The 25,430-nt window shown below is 45.5% G+C and overlaps 1 protein-coding gene across 1 annotated transcript in view; it reads right to left on the bottom strand.

Moving 5' to 3' along the window:
- Positions 1-25,430, bottom strand: part of LOC144500809 (dedicator of cytokinesis protein 2-like) — a 1,379,043-nt gene that overhangs the window by 1,279,302 nt on the left and 74,311 nt on the right. Inside the window, exon 2 of the mRNA XM_078224279.1 lies at positions 12,355-12,438. Coding sequence (XP_078080405.1) covers positions 12,355-12,438 — 84 coding nt within the window. The remainder of the gene's footprint in view (positions 1-12,354; positions 12,439-25,430) is intronic.

The following is a 25,430-nucleotide window of genomic DNA, read 5'->3' as shown; positions in this document are numbered from 1 at the left end:
CATTCACTGCTGTCTCAATTCCACCATTCTGCAATGTAGGAGATTGTGTTGTCTGCTTCTTATCCAAGCGGAGGTTGCCGTCAATTATATTACTGACACCTTTCCAAGGTGTCCCTTAAGGTAGGCAATTGTAGCTTGTTTTATCAAACCAAATCTAAGATGGCTGCTCTCCTCAAACAGCTGCTCCTGGCTCAAAGGCAATTGTTGATATTTAATAGATTCAAACAACTATTTAATTCATTCCTGTTCTCTCACCTCACTCGAAAATGCCTTTACCTTGACCATGCTGCCAAAGAATCATCAATTCATCGAGCACAGAAGGAGCCTATTTGACCTTTATCCGTACTGGCTCTTGGGAAGAGCTAGCAAGCAGTTCTACTCCTCAACATTTTCTCTATAGCTCCGCGTTTCTTTTGTAAAAGTCCCTGATCAATTCCTTTTTTGTAAGTTACCATTGAATCTGTTTCCATCACCTTTTGAGACAAAGACCTCCAGATCATAACAGCTCGCTGAGAAAATAAATTCTCCTCCTTTCCCCCTGGCTTTTTGCCAATTGTTTCAACCTTGTGTCTTCCAGTTACCAACTCTCTCATACAGGTGGAACTAGTTTCTCCCTGTCTACTGCAGCAAAACGTATCGATTAAATCTTCCTTTAAATCATCTCCTCCCTCAGGATGACAAGAAAGGTTAAAACATAGAAACACAGAAACAAAAAAAAATAGAAGCAGGAGTAGGCCATTCAGCCCTTTGAGCCACCATTCATTTTGATCATGGCTGATCATCGAATTCAATATCCTGATCCCTCCTTCCCTCCATATCCTTTGATTCCTTTAGCCCCTAGAGCTATGTCTAATTTCTTCTTGTAATCACAAGAAGATTACAAGAACGTTTTGGCCTCAGCTACTTTCTGTGGTAGTGAATTCCACACATTCACCACCCTCTGGGTGAAAGAATTTCTCCCCACCTCAATCCTAAAAGGTTTACCCCATATCCTCAAACTATGACACCTAGTTCTGGACTCCCCCACCATCAGGAATATTCTTTCTGAATCCACCCTGTCTAACCCTGTTAGAATGTTATAAATTTCTAGGAGATCCCCTCTCTCTCTTCTAAACTCCAATGAATACAATCATAACCAATGTAGTCTCTCCTCAAATTTTGATTGAAGTTATTATTGTCACATATATTGGAATACAGTGAGAAGTATTGTTTCTTGCTCACTATACAGACAAAGCATACCGTTCATAGAGAAGGAAAGGAGACGGTGTAGAATGTAATGTTATAGTCATAGCCAAGGTATAGAGAAAGATCAACTTAATATGAGGTAGGTCCATTCAAAAGTCTGATGGCAGCAGGGAAGAAGTTGTTTTTGAGATGGTTGGTATGTGATCTCAGACTTTTGTATCTTTTTCCCGACGGAAGAAGGTGGAAGAGAGTATGACCGAGATGCAAAATGTCCTTGTTTATGCTGGCATGCAACAGACCTGCCATCCCAGGAATCAGCCTGGTAAACTTTTACTGTGCTCTCTCTATAGCAAGGACGTCCTTCCTCAGATAATGACACCAATACTGCATAAAATACTCCATATGTGGCCCCACTAACGCCCTATACAATTGTAGTAAAACATCTCTATTCTTATACTCAAATCCTCTTGCTATGAAGGCCAACATACTATTTGCCTTCGTTACTGCTGGCTGTATCTGTGCACTTACTTTCAGCGACTGGTGCACAAGGTCTCACTGAGCATCCACATCTCTCAATTTACACCCATTCAAATAATAATCTGTCTTCTGATGTTTGCTACCAAAGTAGATAACCTCACATTTATCCACATTATACTGCATCTGCCATGCAGATGTCCACTCACTCAGCCTGTCCAAATCATGTTGAAGCATCTCTGCATCCTCCTCACAGCTCACCCTTCCACCCAACTTTGTATCATCCGCAAATTTGGAGAGAATACATTCAGTTCACTCTTCCAAATCATTAATATATAATGTGAACTGTTGGGGTCTCAGCAGAGATCCCTGCGGAACCCCACTAGTCACTGCCTGCCAATCAGAAAATTACCCATTAATGCTAATTCTTTGCTTCCTATCTGCTAACCAGCTTTCTATCCATCTCAAGACACTACCCACAATCTCACGTGCTTTAAACTTTGCATAATAGTCTGTTATGTGAGACCTTGTCGAAAGCCTTCTGAAAGTCTAAATAAACCACATCAAATAATTCCAATAGATTCTTCAAGCATGATTCCTCTTGTAAATCCATGTTGACTTTGTCTTCCACTTTGCCTTTTTTGTTTTCCAATGCCTCCCAAATGCTGAGCTATGAAATTTGGCATGTCCACTATGGCTCTCATCAACTTTTACAGGTGCACTATAGAAAACATTCTTTCTGGTTGTATCACAGCTTGGTATGGCTGCTGCTCTGCCCAAGACTGCAAGAAACTACAAAAGGTCGTGAACAAAGCCCAGTTCATTACGCAAACCGGCCTCCTTTCCATTGATTTGGTCTGTACTTCCTGCTGCCTCAGAAAAACAACCAGAATAATCAAGGACCCCATGCATCCCAGACATGGTCTCTTCCACCTTCTTCCTTTGGGAAAAAAGATACAAAGTCTGAGGTCACGTAACAATCGACTCAAGAACAGTTTTTCCCTGCTGCTGTCAGAGTTTTGAATGGACCTACCTCGTATTAAGTTGATCTTTCTCTACATCCCAGCTATGGCTGTAACATTACATTCTGCACTCTCTCTTTTCCTTCTCTATGAATGGTATGCTTTGTCTGTATAGCACGCAAGAAACAATATTTTTCACTGTATACTAATACACACGACAATAATAAATCAAATCAAATGAAAGAAATCCTTGATAATGAACTCCAGCAACTTCCCCAGTACTGACATTAGGCTCACTGGTCTATAGTTCCCTGTTTTCTTTCTACTTCCCTTTTTCATAGAAGAAATCATAGAAATCATAGAAACCCTACAGTGCAGAAGGAGGCCATTCGGCCCATCGAGTCTGCACCGACCACAATCCCACCCAGGCCCTACCCCCACATATTTTACCCACTAATCCCTCTAACCTACGCATCCCAGGACTCTAAGGGGCAATTTTTAACCTGGCCAATCAACCTAACCTGCACATCTTTGGACTGTGGGAGGAAACCGGAGCACCCGGAGGAAACCCACACAGACACGAGGAGAATGTGCAAACTCCACACAGACTGTGACCCGAGCCGTGAATCGAACCCGGGACCCTGGAGCTGTGAAGCAGCAGTGCTAACCACTGTGCTACCGTGCCGCCCTTTTTGAATAGAGGGCTTACATTAGCTGCCCTTCAATCTATCGGAACCAGTCCAGAGTCCAGAGAATTTTGGAAAATTGCCACCAATGGATTTATTATTTCCAAATATTTCCTTAAGTACTCTGGGATGAAGATTATCAGGACTTGGAGATTTATCCACCTTCAATCCCATCAATTTTCCCAAAACAGTTTCTCTACGAATGCTGGTTTCCTTCAGCTCCTCACTAAAACTTGTTTCTCTTAGAAGTTCTGATATATTATTCATATCTTCCTTTGCGAAGGCACAAGCAAAGTACAACTTTAGTACCTCAGCCATTTCTTTATTCCCCGTTACGAATTCTCCCGTTTCTGACTATAAGGGGCCTACATTCGTTTTTGTCAATCGTTTTCTCTTTACATACCTGTAGAAACTTTTACAGTCAGTTTTTATGTTCCACGCCAACTTCCTTTCATACTCTATTTTTCCCTTCTTAATCAATCCCTTGGTTCTCTTTTGCTGAATTTTAAATTGCTCCCAATCCTCAGGCCTATTGCTTTTTCTTGCTAATTTGTATGCTTCTTCTTTGAATCTAATACTATTACTAATTTCCCTTGTAAGTCATGGTTTGGACGCAATTCTCTTACCCCTCTTGTGCCAAACAGGAATAAACAACTTCTGGAGCTCACCCTAAATGCCTGCCATTGCCAGTCTACTGTCCTTCCTTTCAGTAATGTTTCCCAGTCCATCATAGACAATTAATGCCTCATACCATCGTGGTTACTTTTATTGAGATGCAGGATCCTGGTCTCAGAATCAACTACCTCACTATCCACCTTGATAAAGAATTCTATCATATTATGGTCACTCATCCCCAAGGGTTCTCTCACAACTAGATTGCCAACTAATTCTTTCTCATTGCACAACACCCAGTCCAAGATGGCCTGCTCCCTTGTTTGTTCCTCAATGTATTGCTCCAGAAAACCATCCCGTATATACTCCAGAAATTCCTCCTCTATTGTACTGTGACCAATTTGACTGTCCCAATCCATATGCAGATTAAAGTCACCCATAATCATTGATGTTCCTTCAACACATGCATCTTGATTTCCGGTCTAATGCTATTTCCAACATTACCACTACAGTTTGGTGGTCTGTAAACCACACCCAGAAATGTTTTTTGCTCCTTGGTATTTCTTAACTCGACTCATACAGATTCCACATCATCTATGTTAATATCTTTCCTCAATATCCTATCAATATCTTCTTTAATCAACAATGCAAAGCCAGCACCTTTTCCTTTTTGTCTGTCCTTCCTAAACACTGAATAACCCTCAATGTTTAGTCCCCATCCTTGTTCACCTTGGAGCCACATCTCATAATGCCAACTATGATCTATCTGGCCGGGATTAAGAACGATTAATGTATTTTCCATGCCACAACGCTTGGGAAAGATAGAGAAACCGATTTTCAGGAAACTACTGAGATGCGCAAGAGTTATAGAGTCATGATAATGGGAGAGTTTGCTTGCCCCAGTACTGAATAGGCCAATGATTGTGTTAACAACAGAGAAGGGGAGGAATTTATGACCTATAGGCTAAAATCTTCCATCCTCGTTTGCGGCTGAGAGTTAATGGAGTTTTAGACCATAAGACCATGAAACTTAGGAACAGCATTAGGCCATTCGGCCCATCGAGTTTGCTTCACCGTTCATTCATGGCTGATATGTTTCTCAACCCCATTCTCCCGCCTTTTCCCCGTAACCTTTGATCCCCTTCCCAATCAAGAACCTATCTATCTCTGTCTTAAATACATTCAATGACCTGGCCTCCACAGCCTTCTGTGGCAAGGAATTCCACAGATTCACCACCTTCTGGCTGAAGAAATTCCTCCTCGTCTCAATTCTAAAGAGTCGTCCCTTTACTCTGAGGCTGTTCCCTCCGATCCTAGTCTCGCCTACAAATGAAAACATCTCCTTCATGGTCACTCTATCCAGGCCTTTCATTCTTCTGTAAGTTTCAATGAGATTCTCCCCTTATCCTTCTGAACCCCATCGAGTTCAGACCCAGAGACCTCAGGTGCCCCACACACATCAAGTCTTTCATTCCCGGGATCATTCTTGTGAACCTCCTCTGGACCCTCTCCATCTATCCTGAGATACGGGGCCCATAATTGCTCACAATATTCTCAATGTGGTCTCACCAGAGTCTTATAAAGCTTCAGCAGTACATCCCTGTTTTGGCTGGAACTCCAAATTTTCCACTCTTTTTCGCAATGGGTCCTGCAATGGACGAGGCTGGAGAATCCCGCCCACAGTCAGGACTACTGTCTTGATCAGCGCGCTTCTTTTCCAATGAGAAAAGGGGCACTGCCTGATCTTCCCCGGGGAATGAAAGTGGAGAAAGCCACATTGTGTAAACATCTCAAGAGTAGTGATCACAATACCTCAGGTTTAAATGAGCTGTATTGAAGGACGAGACTTCAGAATGAAAGTATTTAACTGCGAAGAAGGCAGAGCTCAGCAAACTGGGGTGGGATCAGGTCCAGCTAATTTGGAGACCAAGCAGAAATAGAACAAAGTATTGATTGCGTTTTAAAGATTAGATAGATCCAATACAATCACAGTACATTCCCGTGAGTGGCTGGAGTTGAGCTCCTTTGGTGACAAAGAAGTTAGAATCATCGAATCCCACAGTGCAGAAGGAGGCCATTCGGCCCATCGAGTCTGCACCGACCACAATCCCACCCAGGCCCTATTCCTATGACCCCATGCATTTACCCTAGTTAGTCCCCCTGACACTAAGGGGCAGTCTAGCATGGCCAATCCACCTAACCCACACATCTTTGGAGTGTGGGAGGAAGCCGGAGCACCCGGAGGAAACCCACGCAGTCACAGGGAGAACGTGCAGACTCCACACAGACAGTGACCCGAGGCCGGAATTGAACCTACGTCCCTGGCGCTGTGAGGCACCAGTGTCAACCTCTGTGCTGCCGTGCCACCCTGAAGATAAATAGACGAAGCAGAAAGAGGGAATATGACAGGCTTGGTAGCTTGGGTAGAGAATCAGAATGAATATGGGAAGTACGGAGCAGAAGTGAGAAAGGAAATAAGAGAGACAAAGAGACAGGACAAGAATAGATTGACAGCTACCAGAAAAAAGAATCCAATGGTCTTCTAAAAGTAAAATGTTGTCAGATTTGCAGTGGGAAGTTAGGGACCAAAATGGACCGCTCTCTGCACAGGCAAGATTTGGGTATGGCAGCATATTGGTTTTATGTTACTTGACATAATTTGAATTCAATTAATTTATCATCAGACAATCCAATTGTTTCACTTATTTGATCAGCTGACTGAATTTAAATTCCTCAGCTGCTGTGGTGGGATTTGAACTTGTTGACTGCCGCAACGCCACTTGTGCCGTAATGCCATGCGGAATATGGGCTTAAGTCGGACAGGTAGCCTGGCTTCCCTGTTGCAAGTGTTATATTGATATAAAGGCACCGATCGATCATAAGGGCGCACGGTAGCACAGTGGTTAGCACTGCTGCTTCATAGTGCCAGGGACCTGGGTTCAATTCCGGCCTCGGGCCACTGTCTGTGTGGAGTTTGCGCATTCTCCCCGTGTCTGCGTTGGTTTCCTCCGGGTGCTCAGGTTTCCTCCTGCAGTCCAAAGGTGTGCGGATTAGATTGATTGGCCATGTTAAATTTCCCCTTAGTGTCAGAGGGTTTAGCAGGGTAAATATGTGGGTTACGGGGGTAGTATCTGGATGGGATTGTTGTCGGTACACACATTGTGGGTTCATTTATTAGCTCTGGGGGCGGGGGGGAGTGGGGCAGAGAGCTTGAGGACATCAGCAGCAGGGCAGCGCGCCTGTGCTCTGCTCCATGCCAACGTGAAACTGAGGCTAGATTACATGACACATTTCCCTTAAAGTGATGGCATGCTGCTATCCTTTAAATGCATTGTACAACACCCCGCTACACGTGGACAAGTGTGGACCATTAAAGGAGAACCAGTACGGATTTAACAAGAAATTGTGTTTGACTAAGTTGATTGATGTTTTAGATGAGGTAATGGAGAGGGTGAGTAAGGGCAATGTAGTCAATGTTAGTCAAGAGTGGCATGGTGGCACAATGGTTAGCATTGCTGCCTCATAGCTCCAGGGATCTGGGTTCGATTCCCGGCTTGGGTCACTGTCTGTGTGGACTTTGCATGTTCTCCCCGTGTCTGCGTGGGTTTCCTCCGGGTGCTCCGGTTTCCCCCCACAGTCCAAAGATGTGCGGGTTAGGTTGACTGACCATGCTAAATTGCACCTTAGTGTTCCGGCGTGTGTAGGTTAGAGGGATTAGCAGGATAAATATGTGGGGTTACGGGAGATAGGACCTGGGTGGGATTATTGTCCGTGCAGACTCGATGGGCTGAATGGCCTCTTTCTGCACTGTAGGATTCTGTTATTCTATGAATGTTAGGCTGTCCATATGGACTTTCAAAAGGGCATCCTTTTGAATACTTGAAGCCCATGAGGGAAAGCAGCAGCACAGATATAAAATAATCTAAGAAATGGAAAGCAGAGATCTGTGGTGAATACCTTTTGTGCTCCTGAAAGGACAGGACAGGTACTGGGAAATGGGATTAGGTGTTTCTCACGTGTCGGTGCAGGCTCAATGGGCCAAAGGGCCTCTTCTGCATTGCATGATTCGATGATCCTATGCAATGGAGTTACCCAAGGTTCCATACTGGCTGCTTTTGAAATACGTTAATGACTTGGATTTGGAGATACCAAACACAAAACATGGTAATATGGCAAAGACTGAGGAAGACATTGGGTCAAGAAAACATCCTTTCTGGTTGTATCACAGCTTCTACATCATGTATCACAGCTTGGTATGGCTCCTGTTCTGTCCAAGACTACAAGAAACTCCAAAGAGTTGTGAATGAAGTCCAGTCCATCACTCAAACCAGCCTCCCCATCCATTGACTCCGTCTACACTTCCTGCTGCCTCAGAAAAACAGCCAGTGTAATCAAGGACACCACACACCCCGAACATACAGTGTTTTTGGAACTAAGTTCCTCCAGGTAAGTGTCCTAGCACATGTGTGGGTGGCATGGTAGCACAGTGGTTAGAACTGTTGCCTCACAGCTCCAGGGACCTGGGTTCAATCCCCAGCTTGGGTTACTGTTTGTGTGGAGTTTGCATGTTATCCCCGTGTCTGTGTGGGTTTCCTCCGGGTGCTCCGGTTTCCTCCCACAGTCTGAAAGATGTGCGGGTTAGGTTGATTGGCTATGCTAAATTGCACCTCAGTGTCCTGGGATGTGTAGGTTAGCGGGATTAGCAGGGTAAATATGTGAGGTTATAGGGATAGGGCCTGGGTGGGATTGTTGTCGGTGCAGACTCGATGGACCGAATGGCCTCCTTCTGCATTGTAGAGTTTCTATGAATGTTACTCACCACTTATCAGCTCAAAACTGAATGTTGTCCAGGTCTTGCTGCATTTGAACATGGACAACTTCAGTATCTGAGGAGTTGTGAATGGTACTGAACATTGTGTAAGAATCAGCAAACATGAGGGGTGACCTAATAGAGAAGAATAAAATTATGAAAGGCATAGATAGGGTGAACGGTGGGAAGCTTTTTCCCAGGTCGGTGGTGACATTCACGAGGGGTCATAGGTTCAAGGTGAGGGGGGGGGGGGGGAGGTTTAACACAGATATCAGACGGACATATTTTACACAGAGGGTGGTGGGGGCCTGGAATGCGCTGCCAGGCAAGGTGGTGGAGGCGGACACACTGGGAACGTTTAAGACTTATCTAGATAGCCACATGAACGGAGTGGGAATGGAGGGATACAAAAGAATGGTCTAGTTGGGACCAGGGAGCGGCGCGGGCTTGGAGGGCCGAAGGGCCTGTTCCTGTGCTGTATTGTTCTTTGTTCTTTGTTTATCCCACTTCTGCTTTTATGATGGAAGGAAGGCCATTGATGAAGCAGCTGAAGATGACTGGGCAATGACACCAGCCTGAAGAACTCCAGCAGTGATGTCCTACCACCACAACCATCTTCCTTTGTGCCAGAAATAACTCCAGCCAGTGGTAGGTTCCTTCAATTCTCATTGCCTTCAGTTTTGCTGTGGCTTCTTGATGCAACATTCAGTTACATACGGCTTTGATATCACTCACCGCTGGAGTTCAATGCCGGAAAATTCCGCTGCAAACGAGGACAAGAGAACTTGGCGCTCAGCCAAATCTCCATTCACTGCAGCGGGACCGGAGAATCCCACCAGCGTGAACCACTTGAAAATTCCAAGCCAGGTCTTTCGTCCATATTTGGATAAAAACTGTAATGAAATCAGGAGCTGAGTAGCTCTGGCAGAACCCAAACTGTGAGCTGCTGTGTAAGTGCCGCTTTTATTCATTTGTGGGACATGGGCATTGCTGGCTGGGCCAGCATTTATTGCCCATCCCCAGTTGTCCCTGAGGGCAGTTCAGCGTCAACTACATTGCTGTGGGTCTGGTGTCACATGTAGGCTAGACCAGGTAAGGACGGCAAATTTCTTTCCCTAAAGGAACAGATGGGTTTTTCCGACAATCGGCAATGGTTTCATGGTGATCAGCAGATTCTTAATTCCAGATATTTTTTATTAAATTCAAATTCCACCATCTGCCATGGCAGGATTCAAACCTGGGTTGCCAGAAGATTAATAGTCTAGCGATAATACCACCAGCTATCACCTCCCATCGCACTTTATAACACGATTGGCTACATTTTACTTTGCGGATGATCGAGAGTAGACTGATGGGGGATTAATTGTCCAGGTTGATTTGGTCCTGCTTTTTGTCAACAGGACATTCTTGGCTGATTTTCCACATTGCTGGGTAGATGCCAATGTTGTATAGCTGTACTAGAACAACTTGGCTCGGAGTGCGGCAAGTTTTCGAGCACAAGTCTTCAGTAGTATTGCTGGAATGTTATCAGGGCCCAAAGCCTTTGCAGCATCCAGTGACTTCAGCCATTTCTTGGTATCATGTGCAGTGAATAGAATTGTCTGAAGACTGACAACTGTGATGCTGGGGACCTCTGGATGACGCCGCAATGAGAGGCCTGATAGCAAGTGGGAAACATTATCAAGAGCAGCCTTCAAAAGGGAATTGGTTAAATACTGGAAGGAGCAAGAAGATAGGGTGGGATTACCTGTACTGTTCTTTGTAAGAGCTGGCACCAACTTGATGGAATGAATGGCCTCCTTTTGCGCTGTCATGTTCTATGGTTTAATTATATCTTTATTTTGTTTTCTTTTACATAAAAACCACCAGCAGGCACTGAGATGCCATTTTTGTCCTCACGTATCAACCCAAGACCTTTGCGACAACGTTGACATGTTACCTTGCCTGAACATAGAACAGTACAGCACAGGAACAGGCCCATCAGCCTATGATGTTGTGCCGAACATGACGCCAAATTAAACTAATTCCTTCTGCCTGCTCTTCGTCCATATCCCTCTATTCATTGCATATTTATGTGTTTATCTAAAAGCCCCTTTAATGCCCCTATCGTATCTGCCTCCATCACTACCCCTGGCAGCGCGTTCCAGACACCTGCCAGTTTGTGCGTAAAAAGCTTACCCCTCACATCTCCTTTGAACTTTCCCCCTCTCACCTTAAGTCCATTTCCTCTTGTATTAGACATTTCAATTCCAGGAAAAAGATTCTGACTGTCAACCCTATCTATGCCTCTCATAATTTTATAGACTTCTATCAGGTCTCCCTTCAGCCTCCGCTACTCCAGAGAAAACAATCCTAGTTTGTCCAGCCTCTCCTTATAGTTCATACCCTCTAATCCAGGCAGTATCCTGGTAAACCTCTTCTGCATCCTCTCCAAAGCCTCCACATCCTTCCTGTAATGTGGCGACCAGAATTGAACGCAATATTCTTAGTGTGGCCTAAGTAAGGTTTTATAAAGCTGCAACCATGACATCCTGATTTTCATACTCAATGCCTTGCACAATAAAGGTAAGCATGCCAAATGCCTTCTTCACCACCCTATCTAATTATGCAGCCACTTTCAGGGAGCCAAGGACTTGAACTCCAAGATCCCTCTGTACATCAATGCTGTTCAGGGTCCTGCCATTAACTGTACACTTACCCTTAACATTTGATCTCCCAGCACCTCATACTTGACCGGATTAAACTTCATCTGCTATTTCTCTGGGTTAATACCTGTATAGATATTAACCTTGTTCATTGGTGCTAAACCCTATTGGATTGTCTCACACCACCCAGGTCACACTGAGGCACCTTCACCCTGCTGAACATCCTGGTCACCTGCCACTGAAGAATTTACAAGAGAAATCCCGAGCAACAAATGGGATGCTAGTCCAAGTCTTGATATTTAGAGTCACAGAGGTTTACAGCATGGAAACACGTCCTTCAGCCCAACTTGTCCGTGCCACCCAGTTTGTACAACTCAACTAGTCCCAATTGCCCGCATTTGGCCCATATCACTCGATACCCATCTTACCCATGTAACTGTCTAAATGCTTTTTAAAAGACAAAATTGTACCTGCCTCTACTACTACCTCTGGCAACTTGTTCCAGACACTCACCACCCTCGGTGTGAAAAAATTGCCCCTCTGGACACTTTTGCATCTCTCCCCTCTCATCTTAAACCTATGCCCTCTAGTTTTAGACTCCCCTATCTTTGGGAAAAGATGTTGACTATCTAGCTGATCTGTGCCCCTCATTATTTTATATAGACCTCTGTAAGATCACCCCATAGCCTTGCACACTCCAGAGAAAAAGGTCCCAGTCTATCCAGCTTCTCCTTCTAACTCAAACCATCAAGTCCCAGTAGCATCCTAGTAAATCTTTTCTGCACTCTTTCTAGTTTAATAATATCCTTTCTATAATAGGGTGACCAGAACTGTACACAGTATTCCAAGTGTGGCATAACTAATGTCCTGTGCAACTTCAAGAGGACGTCCCAACTCCTGTATTCAATGTTCTGACCAATGAAACCAAGCATGCTGAATGCCTTCTTCATGCCATTCTTAATAAATGCACACTCACTCACCTTCGCACACTTGGAGGATGTTGACAGTGTCTCCAATCTGAAGAGGGATATGATGTTCTTGAGTTCCCTTGAAATTCCACACCGCTGAAAAGAAAATGGGAGATTTTAAACAAGGAAAGTAATGTGGGGGAGAAAATATAATAAGTTGAAAAACTGACATTTGCAAACTCAGTGCGAAAGATCTGTGCTGCAAATTGGCATTAATAAAAAAAGAGGACACAAAATCTTCTACACAATGACACTGAAATAAAGGATACTACATTCTGGCACAGCAGTCATTAATGTGATGGCATAGATTACTATTCAGAAAAAAATATTTAATCTCAAATGGCACAGTAGGGAATGAATGCTGAGCAAAAGGACCTGCAAGAGAAATTAATAATACTTACATTTATACATAGCACCTGATCACATTGAATTGTCATCACATGATGAATTATCATTGTACTGTAGACATGCCAGTATTACACAAATGTACAACTCCACAAGCAGCAATACAATGAGGGGTATTAGGGAATGCAATGGCTACTGGTACTATTGTTGGACGATTAATCCAGAAACTTAGCTAATGTTCTGGGGACCCGGATTCAAATCCTGCCACGGCAGATGGAGGAATTTGAATTCAATTTTTTAAAATCTGGAATTACGAATCTACTGATGACCATGAAACCATTGTCGATTGTCAGAAAAACCCATCTGGCTCGCTAATGTCCTTTCGGGAAGGAAATCAGCTGTCCTCACCCGGTCTGGTCTACATGCGACTCCAGAGCCACAGCAATGTGGTTGACTCTTAACTGCCCTCGGGCAACCAGGGATGGGCAATAAATGCTGTCCCAGCCAGTGACGCCCATGTCCCACGAATGAAAAAAAAATTAACCTTGACTCAATGGCTGGTATTTTTGCCTTGGAGTCATGAATGTTTGGGAGATAAGGTTCCATTCCAGAGACTTCTAAACATTTGCAGCACAACAGAAGAATACTTGTCCAATGCTGGCCTAAAAAAAAGCTGCTCAGCCTAAAGGTTAAAGTTTATTTATTTATTTCACAAGTAGGCTTACATTAACACTGCAATGAAGTTAGTGTGAAAATCCCTTAGTTGCCACACTCCTGTTCGGGTACACTGAGGGAGAATTTAGCATGGCCGATGCACCTAACCAGTCTTTTGGACTGTGGGAGGAATCCGGAGCACCCAGAGGAAACCCACCCAGACACGGGAAGAATGTGCAGATTCTGCACAGATGCCAGGAATCACGGCGTCCCTGGCACTGTGAGGCAGCAGTGCCAACCGTACCATCTAATCCATCTTTCAGCCCTTAACCCGTGGCCTTGTATTTCTTTTAATCTTTCATGAGACGCGAGTGGCGCTGGCAAGCCGGTATTTTTTGCCCAGTTCTAATTGCCTTTGAACTGAGTGGCTTAATTGGTTATTTCAGAGGACAGTTAAGGGTCAACCACATTGCTGTGGCTCTGGAGTCACATGTAGACCAGGCCAGGTAAGGAGGGCAATTTTCCTTCCCTAAAGGACATTAGTAAACCAGATGGGTTTTTACGACAATCGACAATGGTTTCATGGTCATTATTACTGAGACTAGCTTTTGCAAAGCAGTTGAATCAAATTTCCTCCTGCTGCCATGGTGAGATCCAAACCCAGAATGATAGCCTGGACCTCTGGATTATAAGACCAATGACATTACAACTAGACTATCATTTCACCCAGACAGCATTTCCATGGTATGTTCAATGGCCTTATCAATGTTTTGATAGTTTCTGCCTCTGTCATACATTTAGGCAGAGAGTTCCAGTCCCCACCACACTCTTTCTCCTCTTTCACCACAAACCTTTCTCCTCAACTCCCCTCTAATCCTTCTACCAATTACTTTAAAACCTGTGCCCCGGTGGGTGTTGAAAATAGCTTCTTCCTATCAACGTTTGAGTTATAAGGAGAGGCTGGATAGACTGAGATTTTTTTCTCTGGAGCATAGAAGGCTGAAGGGGTGATCTTATAGAGGTCTATAAAATAATGAGGGCCATAGATCAGCTGGATAGTCAACATCTTTTCCCAAAGGTAGGGGAGTCTAAAACTAGAGGACATAGGTTTAAGGTGAGAGGGGAGAGATACAAAAGGGCCCAGAGGGGCAATTATTTCACCCAGAGTTAAAGTTAAGTTAAAGTAAAAGTTTATTTATTAGTCACAAGTGAGGCTTACATTAACCCCAAAATAACTTTTTACTTACTGCGAAATTCCCCTAGTCGCCACACTTCAGCACCTGTTTGGGTCAATGCACCTAACCAGCACGTCTTTCAGACTGTGGGAGGAAACCAGAGCACCCGGAGGAAACCCACGCAGACACACGGAGAATGTGCAAACTCCACACAGTGACCCAAGCCGGGAATCGAATGCGGATCCCTGGCGCTGTGAGGCAACAATGCTAACCACTGTGCCACTGTGCTGCCCATAGTGGTGAGTGTCTGGAACGAGCTGCCAGAGGTAGTAGTAGAGGCAGGCACAATTTTGTCTTGTAAAAACCATTTAGACAGTTACATGGATAAGATCGGTCAAGAGGGCTATGGGCAAAATGCGGGCAATTGGAACTAGATTAGTGGCAAAAACTGGGCTGTATGGACAAGTTGGGCCGAGGGCCTGTTTTCATTCTGTAAACCTCTATCACCCCAGGGCTCAATAACTCTATCAAAGCCCTTCATGAATGACTGGATAAGTTGGGGTTATTTTTCTTTGGAGCACAAGAGGCTGGTAGTGCAGTGACACAGTGATTAGCACTGCTGCCTCACAGCGCCAGGGACCCGGATTCCGATTCCCGGCTTGGGTCACTGTCTGCGTGGAGTTTGCACATTCTCCCCATATCTGCATGGGTTTCCTCCGGGTGCTCCAGTTTCCTCCCACAATTCACCTCCATTAAATCATTGAATCCTTACAGTGCAGAAAGAGGCCATTTGGCCCATCGAATCTGCACCGACTGTCTGAAAGAGCATCTCACCCGGGTCCACCCCTCCACCTTATCCCCATAACCCATCCCACACATTTACCATGGCTAATCCATCTAACCTACATATCTTTTGGGAACTAAGAGGCAATTTAGCATGGCCAACCCACTTAAGCAGCACATCTTTGAATTGTGGGAGGAAACTGGAGCACCCGGAGGAAACCCATGCAGATATGGGGAGAATGTGCAAACTCCACGTGGATAGTGACCCAAGCCGGGAATCGGAATCCGGGTCCCTGGCACTGTGAGGCAGCAGTGCTAACCACTGTGTCACTGCACCATCAGCCTCTTGTGCTCTGATCATCTCTGAGCTTGAGAGGGTGAGAGTGCTGCCAACTTGAGCCAAGCTGACACAAAAAAGACATAGATATCCAGATTGGGTATTTAAATAAAAGGGACTTTCAAATGAACAGTAGCGGTAAACAACAAAACAGACGATTCAATATAAAGGCATAAACACTGGAAACCAGTTAATAATCAGAAAAACGTTTTGACTACTTCAAGTACATGCACACACATATGGAAGTAGATCTCCCTTTATTAACCTTCGTTAGGCCGCACTTGGAATATAGTGTTCAATTCTGGTCACCATACTGCCAGAAGGATGTGGAGACTTTGGAGAGGGTACTACCGCGCCTGGGCGGCATGGTAGCACAGTGGTTAGCACTGTTGCTTCACAGCTCCAGGGACCTGGGTTCGATTCCCGGCTTGGGTCACTGTCTGTGTGGAGTTTGCACATTCTCCTTGTGTCTACATGGGTTTCCTCCGGGTGCTCCGGTTTCTTCCCACAGTGCAAAGATGTGCAGGTTAGGTTGATTGGCCATGCTAAAATTGCCCCTTAGTATCCTGAGATGTGTAGGCTAGAAGGATTAGTGGGTAAAGTATATAGGGATATGGGGGTAGGGTCTGGGTGGGATTGTGGTCGGTGCAGACTCGATGGGCCGAATGGCCTCTTTCTGTAGGGTTTCTATGGTTTTATGAAAAGATTTACCAGGATGTTGCCTGGTGTGGAGGTATTAGCTATGAAGAGAGGTTGGAGAAACTTGTTTTGTTCTCACTGGAAAGACGGAGGTTGAGGGGGTGACCTGATAGAAGTCTACAAGATTATGAGGGGCAAGGACAGAATGGATAGCCAGAAGCTTCTTCCCAGGGTGGAAGAGTCAATTACTAGGGGGCATAGGTTTAAGGTGCGAGGGGCAAAGTTTAAAGGAGATGTACGAGGCAAGTTTTTTTACACAGAGGGTGGTGGGTGCCTGGAACTCGCTGCCGGGGGAGGTAGTGGAAGCAAATACGCTAGTGACGTTTAAGGGGCGTCTTGACAAATACATGAATAGGATGGGAATAGAGGGATATGGTCCCCAGAAGGGTAGGGGGTTTCAGTTCAGATGGGCAGCATGATTGGTGCAGGCTTGGAGGGCCGAAGGGCCTGTTCCTGTGCTGTAATTTTCTTTGTTCTTTGTATATCCTGAGTCGGGGAGGGGGGGGCGGATCTTCAGCTGGAGCCAGGGAGGAGTGGAGGATAGTCAGTTAGTTTTGTCAGATCCTTGTTTGTAAATAATAATTTTATGTTGGCGATAAACCCTTTTATATTTTGAGCCACATCGACTTGCCCTCGATTTATTACAGCAGCACTCTCACCTCTGCGTCTGTAAGCTGTGGTTTCAAATCCCGCACTCGGACTTTAATATCAAGGTGGACACAGCTCCGAGGGAGATTTAATAGAAGTGTACAAGATTATCACAGGTTTCGAAAAGGTAGACAAAGCGAAGCTATTCCCATTAGCTCAAAGTACGAAGACACAGATATAAAGTTTTGGGCAAGAGGGAATATGAGGAACATGTCTTTTAAGTAGTGAGTGGTAATGATGTGGAACTCATTGCTGACAAGGATGGTGGAAGCAGAGACAATGATTGATTGGAAAAAGGAATTGGACGGGTTCGTGAAGGAAATAAAATTCCAGGGCAGGAGATAGGGACTAAGCGAATTGCTCAACAGAGAGCTGATATCAACCTATTTATTTTTATTTATTAGTGTCACAAGTGGGCTTACATTAACATTGCAATGAAGTTACTGTGAAAACACCCCAGTCACCACACTCCAGCGCCTGTTCATGTACACTAAGGGAGAATTTAGCACCTAACCAGCACATCCTTTGGACTGTGGGAGGAAACCGGAGCACCCAGAGGAAATCCATGCAGACACGAAGAGAACGTGCAGATTCCGCACAGACGGTGAGCCAAGCCATGAATTGAAACCGGATCCCTGGCACTTTGAGGCAGCAGTGCTAACCCATGTGCCTAGAATGGCTGTCTGTGTGGAGTTTGCACATTCTTCCCGTGTCTGCGTGGGTTTTCTCCGGGTGCTCCGGTTTTCTCCCACACTCCAAAGATGTGCGGGTTAGGTTGATTGGCCATGCTAAATTTCCCCTTAGTTTCAGGGGGACTAGCTTGGGTAAATACCTGGGGTTATGGGGATGGGGTCTGGGTGGGATTGTTGTTGGTGCAGACTCGATGGGCCGAATGGCCTCTTTCTGCACAGTAGAGGTTCTATGATTCTATGACCAGATGCAGGCAACCTTCTGAAGGGTTGGGGGTCAGGAGGGGTGAGGATTGTGCGAAGCGTAAAATCCTGCCCCCAGTATTTTTCTAGCACCTTTAATTGCTCCACCTACAATGCTGTTTTTAATGATTTGTCCACTTATATCCTCTGCTCTTTGACCCCATTCAGTTTCTTACTTTGTAAGGTGCAAGTGGTTTCTGGCTAATGTCCACCATTTCATAGTTATCGATGTTAAATTTACCATTTCTCTTAATGGCCCAGTCTACTCGTTTTCTCATGTTTTTTGTATTATATTACATTCTTCCTCAGTGGTAGCTGAACGTTCCCAGTTCAATATCATTTAATTTTTAAAAAAAATATTGATGGGATGTGGGCATTGCTGGCTGGGGCAGCATTTATTGCCCATCCCTGACGGCATTTGAGGTTCAACCACATTGCTGTGCATCTGTAGGCCAGCCCGGGTACGAATGGCAGATTTCCTTCCCTAAAGGACATTAGTGAACCAGATGGGTTTTTGTGACAATCGACAATGAACAAAGAACAAAGAAAATTACAGCACAGGAACAGGCCCTTCAGTCCTCCAAGCCTGCACCGACCATGCTACCTGACTGAACTAAAACTTCCTACCTTTCTGGGGACCATATCAAAGAACAAGGAACAATGAACAAAGCAAATTACAGCACAGTAACTGGCCCTTCGGTCCTCCAAGCCTGCACCGACCATGTTGCCCGATTTAACTAAAACCCCTACCCTCCCGGGGACCATATCCCTCTATCCCCATCCTATTCATGTATTTGTCCAGACGACCCTTAAAAGTCACTACCATATCCACTTCCACCACGTCCCCCAGCAACGAGTTCCAGGCACCCACCACCCTCTGTGTAAAAAATCTGCCTCGTGCATCTCCTTTAAACCTTGCCCCTCGCAGCTTAAACATGTGCCCCCTAGTAATTGACTCTTGCACCCTGGGAAAAAGCTTCTTACTGTCCACTCTGTCCATGCCTCTCATAATCTTGTAGACTTCGATGAGGTCGCCCCTCAACCTCTTTCGTTCCAGTGAGAACAAACCAAGTTTCTCCAATCTCTCCTCATAGCTAAGGCCCTCCATACCAGGCAACATCCTGGTAAATCTTTTCTGTACCCTGTCCAAAGCCTCCACATCCTTCTGGTAATGTTGCGACCAGAATTGAACACTATATTCCAAGTGCAGCCTAACTGAGGTTCTATAAAGCTGCAACATGACTTGCCAATTTTTTAATTCAATGCCTCGACCAATGAAGGTAAGCATGCCACATGCCTTCTTGACTGCCTTTTCCACCTGCATTGCCACTTCCAGTGACCTGTGTACCTGTACTCCCAGATCCCTCTGCCTATCAATACTCTTAAGGGTTCTGCCATTTACTGTATATTTTCTATCTGTACTAGACTTTCCAAAATGCATTACCTCACATTTGTCCGGATTAAACTCCACCTGCCATCTCTCTGCCCAAGCCTCCAACCGATCTATATCATAGATCACAGAATCCTACAGCGCAGAAAGAGGCCATTCGGCCCATCTAGTCTGCACCAACCACAATCCCACCCAGGCCCTATCCCCATATCCCTACATATTTACCCACTAATCCCTCTAACCTATGCATCCCGGGCACTAAGGGGCAATTTAGAATGGCTGATCAACCTAGCCCGCACATCTTTGGACTGTGGGAGGAAACCGGAGCACCCGGAGGAAACCCACGCAGACACAGGGAGAATGTGCAAACGCCACACAGACAGTGACCCGAGCCGGGATTCGAACCCAGGTCCCTGGAGCTGTGAAGCAGCAGTGCTAATCACTGTGCTACCGTGCCACCCTGTATAGCGGCACGGTATCCTGCTGTATCCTCTGATGGTCCTCATCACTATCTGCAAATCCACCAACCTTTGTGTCATCCGCAAACTTACTAATCAATCCAGTTACATTTTCCGCCAAATCATTTATATATATTACAAACAGCAAAGGTCCCAGCACCGATCCCTGAGGAACGCCACTTGTCACAGCCCTCCATTCAGAAACGCACCATTCCACTGCTATCCTCTGTCTTCTTTGACCGAGTAAGAAGTTTAACAACACCAGGTTAAAGTCCAACAGGTTTATTTGGTAGCAAAAGCCACACAAGCTTTCGGAGCTCCACATCACTTCTTTGACCGAGCCAGTTCTGTATCCCTCTTGCCAGCTCGCCTCTGATCCCATGCAACTTCACCTTCTGCACCAGTCTACCATGAGGGACCTTGTCAAAGGCCTTACTGAAGTCCATGTAGACAACATCCACTGCCCTACCCTCATCAATCATCTTTGTCACTTCCTCGAAAAACCCGATCAAGTTAGTGAGACACGACCTCCCCTTTACAAAACCATGTTGCCTCTCACTAATACGTCCACTTATTTCCAATGGTTTCATGGTCATCAGTAGATTTATATGCCGGAACTCTACCAGTTCACCCACCACAGAATCGGAGTGAGCGCGGGTCCGACAATGGAAATCTCCTTTGACCTCGGTGGGAATTTCCAGTCTCGCTCGAGTGAGGCCGTAAAATCCCACCCTTAATTCCAGGTCTTGATTGAATTCAAATTTCACTATCTGCCGTGGTGGGATTCGAACCCGAGTCCCCACAGCATTACCCTCAGTCGCTGCATTCCTAATCCAGCAACAATACCACTGTGCCACTGCCTTCCCAGAATTCTGAACAGAATTGTTTATTTTGAAATTCAATTGCCATGGGTGGCAAGGTGGCACAATGCTGCCTCTCAGCGCCAGGAACCCAGGTTCAATTCGGGCCTTGGGTCACTGTCTGTGTGGAGTTTGCACATTCTCCCCGTGTCTGCGTGGGTTTCCTCCGATTCTCTTGTTTCCTGCCACAGTCCAAAAATGTGCAGATTAGGTGGATTGGCCATGCTAAATTGACCCTTAGTGTCCGGAGATGTGCAGGTTAGGGGAATTAAATGTGTGCGGTTATGGGAATAGGGTCTGGGCAAGATGCTGTGTTGGAGAATTGGTGCAGACTCAATGGGCTGAATAGCCTCCTTCGGCACTGGAGGGATTCTATGATTCTGTCCAAATCATGAATTACAGTGTTAATCCTTGTGGTACAGCATTTTTGAGCTTCCACCAGTCTGATTATAATGACCCTCTTGTAGTGTTTGGATTTTCATTTTTGTTCTGACTCAATGATAGGAAAACCACATTAGAGAAGCCAGCTTCTAATAACAATGGGAGAAGTATTTCTCATTTGGAGAATTGACATCATCATGTTAGCAGCTGATACAGTTACATATAAATCATTGCTGATTACATAACAGACTGGCTACCTCACCAACTTAGCTGAAAATACCATCAGGAATACACAGTAATGCAGCTGGTGATGTGGTGATGGTTCCACATCAAGAGATGTGCCTCCCTTTCTCCTTATGGTGGCAGTTAATTCAAGTATTCAAGGAATGAGATAGAGAATCTGGTGAACTGGTGCAACGACAATAATCTCTCCCTCAATGTCAACAAGACGAAGGAGATTGTCATCGACTTCTGGAAGCTTGGTGGAGGACATGCCCCTGTCTACATCAATGGGGTCAAAGTTGAAATGGTCAAGAGCTTCAAATTTTTAAGTGTCCAGATCATCAACAACCTGTCCTGGTCCGACGCTGTAGTTAAGAAAGCACACCAACGCCTCTACTTTCTCAGAAGACTAAGGAAATTTGGCATGTCAGCTACAACTCTCATCAATCTTTACAGATGCCCCATAGAAACCATTCTTTCTGGTTGTATCACAGCTTGGTATGGTTTCTGCTCTGCCCATGACTGCAAGAAAGTAGGTTGTGAATGTAGCCCAATCCATCACACAAACTAACCTCCCATCCATTGACACTGTCTATACTTCCCGCTGCCTTGTGAAAGCAACCAGGATAATCAAGGACCCACGCATCCCGGACATTCTCTCTTCCAACTCTTCCATCGGGAAAAAGATACAAAAGTCTGAGGCTACGTACCAACCAACTCACGAACAGTTTCTTCTCTGCTGCTGTCAGACTTTTGAACGGACCCTACCTCGCACTCAGTTTATCTTTCTCTACACCCTGGCTAGGGCGGCACGGTAGCACAGTGGTTAGCACTGCTGCTTCACAGCTCCAGGGTCCTGGGTTCGATTCCCGGATTGGGTCACTGTCTGTGTGGAGTTTGCACATTCTCCTCGTGTCTGCGTGGGTTTCCTCCGGGTGCTCCGGTTTCCTCCCACAGTCCAAAGATGTGCGGGTTAGGTTGATTGGCCAGGTTACAAATTGTCCCTGAGATGCGTAGTTAGAGGGATTAGCGGGTAAATATGTGGGGGTAGGGCCTGGGTGGGATTGTGGTCGGTGCAGACTCGATGGGCCGAATGGCCTCCTTCTGCACTGTAGGGTTTCTATGATCTATGATTTCTATGACTGTAACACTACATTCTGCACTCTCTTGTTTCCTTCTCTATGAATGGCATGCTTTGTCTGTATAGCGCGCAAGAAACAATACTTTTCACTGTATGTTAATACATGTGACAATGATAAATCAAACCAAATCAAATCAAATCAAAATCAAAGTATTTGTACCTTTAATTTGTATTATTTCAAAGTATTTGTACACTGTGGCATTCCAGTCTATAGCACAGCTGCATTTGGGTAAACCTTTTCCTATGCAAGCCACTCTGGAATGGAACTTACGAAACATGCCACTTGCGACAACTAAACTGATTTGCAGTCCCGAATGGAACCAGAACATCGCCACAATTTGCTAAAACGGTGGCACAGTGGTTAGCGTTGCTGCCTCACTGCGTCAGGGACCTGGGTTCGATTCCCAGCTCGGGTCACTATCTGTGCGGAGTCTGCACGTTCTCCCCGTGTCTGCATGGGTTTCCTCCGGATGCTCCGGTTTCCTCCCACACTTGAACAATGTGCGGCTAAGGTTGATTGGCCATGTTAAATTGACCCTTTGCGTCAGGGGGACTAGGCAGGGTAAATAAGGGATAGGGCCTGGGTGGGATTATTGTCGGTGCAGGTTTGACGGGCTGAATGGTCTCCTTCTGCACTTCAGGGATTCCATGAATCTATGAAATGCCTGAACTGTCTCTGAGGCGCAAGTGCATTCAAGACCAGAAAATTGCTTCTGCTCTGTGAGTGGGACAAATAGTTATCTCGCGGTCCTGAACTGGATACAAGAAATATCATGTTGCCTGATAGGTAATCTTTTATCCCTGGTCCCCGTCTCCAAATTCCTTCTTCGAATTCCCTCCCAGAATGGGGACTCCCTCTGTCGCAGTGAAATCTCTGCATTAGTTTGAATGGTGCACAGTGGAATGATTGAGGTATAAGAAAAGAATGGGTTAAAGGGAATAAGTAAATGCAAGGAGAACGGTTTCCTCATGCGGAGGGTAAATGCCGACATGGGCCGGGGTTGGGCTGAATGGCCTCTTTCTGTGCTGTAACTTATTTTCGATTTCAATTTTTTTTCTCCTGCTTAAACTAACTTTTTTCGGAACTTGAAAACTGAGTTTGCTCCCTCTGTGCTTCTTTCCGCTTGCAACTTTAGGCTTTTAATGTCAGCGTTTTACAGCAAGCGATTATTATCTACTTCTGTCAATCGTAGAATCTCGCAGCACAGAAGGAGGCCATTTGGCCCATCATGCCTGCACTGACTCCTTGAATGTCCCATTAGTCCCGTAACTCTTCCCTTTCCCTGCATTTTTAAAAATTTCAAGTGGTAGTGCAGTAGTATTGACACTGGACTAGTAATACAGAGAGCCAGGGTTATGGGTGGCAGGGTAACACAATGGTCAGCACTGCTGCCTCACAGCGCCGGAGACCCAGGTTCGATTCCCAGCTTGGGTCACTGTCTGTGCGGAGTTTGCACGTTCTCCCTGTGTCTGCGTGGGTTTCCTCCAGGTGCTCCGGTTTCCTCCCACAGTCTGAAAGACATGCTGGTTTAGGCGCATTGGCCATGCTAAATTCCCCCTCAGTGTACCCGAATAGGCACCGGAGTGTGGCGACTAGGGGATTTTAGAATCATAGAATCCCTACAGTGCAGAAGGAGGCCATTCGAGCCTATCGAGTCTGCACTGACCGCAATCCCACCCAGGCCCTATTCCCATAACCACACATATTTACCTTGCTAATCCCCCTGACTGTAAGGGGCAATTTATCATGGTCAATCAGCCTAACCCGCATATCTTTGGAGTGTGGGAGGAAACCGGAGCACCCGGAAGAAACCCACGCTGACATGGGGAAAATGAGCAAACTCCATACAGACAGTGACCCGAGGCCGGAATTGAACCCGGGTCCCTGGTGCTGTGAGGACTTGTGACACTAATAAATAAACTTAAGCTTAATGCTCTGGAGACCTGGGTTCAAATCCCACTATGGCATTTAAATTCACCAGAGAATAAATCGATAGATGGCCATGAAGCCATTGTCGATTGTCAGAAAAACCCATCTGGTTCACTAACGTCCTTTAGGGAAGGAAATCTGCCGTCCTTACCTGGTCTGGCCGACATGTGACTCCAGACTCACAGCAATGTGGTTGACTCTTAAGTGCCCTGGAAAATGGCCTATCACACAATTTAAGGGTAATTAGGGAAGGGTGATAAACACTGGCCCAGCCAGTGATGCCCACATTCCCTGAACAAATAAAAAAATTCCCTGGAACTCCATCCCTAATAGCACTATCGGTGTACGTGCATCACATGGACTGCAATGGTTCAGAACTCATTCCTACCTCCTCAAGGGCAACTAGTGATGGGCAATTAATGCTGAACTTGCCAGAGATATCGACATCCAATGAACAAATATTTTAAAAAATAGAGTTATGGTGCCAAATCTGATTTTGCGATGGAAAAAGTCAAACACTACTCCGCCCAAACCTTGATATAAATGGAAACATGACTCAGTTATGGAATTTCTGGTCTCACAAGCCGGTAAACTCCACTTCCCACTTTCAATGGGAATTGTGATAAGAACAAAACATGACTAATGTTTTCTCTTGAGCAATGCACCTTCAGAATCCTGGTTTGATATTTGAGTTCTGTCGTCTTATATTGAGCATAATCTCATAGAAATCATAGAAACCCTATAGTACAGAAAGAGGCCATTCGGCCCATCGAGTCTGCACCGACCACAATCCCACCCAGGCCCTACCCCATATCCCTACATATTTACCCACTAATCCCTCTAACCTACGCATCTCAGGACACTAAGGGAAATTTTAGCATGGCCAATCAACCTAACCCGTACATCGTTGGACTGTGGGAGGAAACCGGAGCACCCGGAGGAAACCCACGCAGACACGAGGAGAACGTGCAAACTCCACACAGACAGTGACCCAAGCCGGGAATCGAACCCAGGTCCCTGGAGCTATGAAGCAGCAGTGCTAACCACTGTGCTACCGTGCCGCCCTCATCTGCAGCACAAATGTACCTAGAGCAAGAGAAACCCATTAGTGGAAGCCAATCTGCTTCATTTTC

This window comes from Mustelus asterias, chromosome 1 (assembly GCF_964213995.1).
Source record: "Mustelus asterias chromosome 1, sMusAst1.hap1.1, whole genome shotgun sequence".
In the NCBI taxonomy this organism is placed as follows: Eukaryota; Metazoa; Chordata; class Chondrichthyes; order Carcharhiniformes; family Triakidae; genus Mustelus; species Mustelus asterias.
The sequence above is the reverse complement of the archived record's forward strand: the minus strand, read 5'-3'. Positions and strand labels throughout refer to the sequence as shown.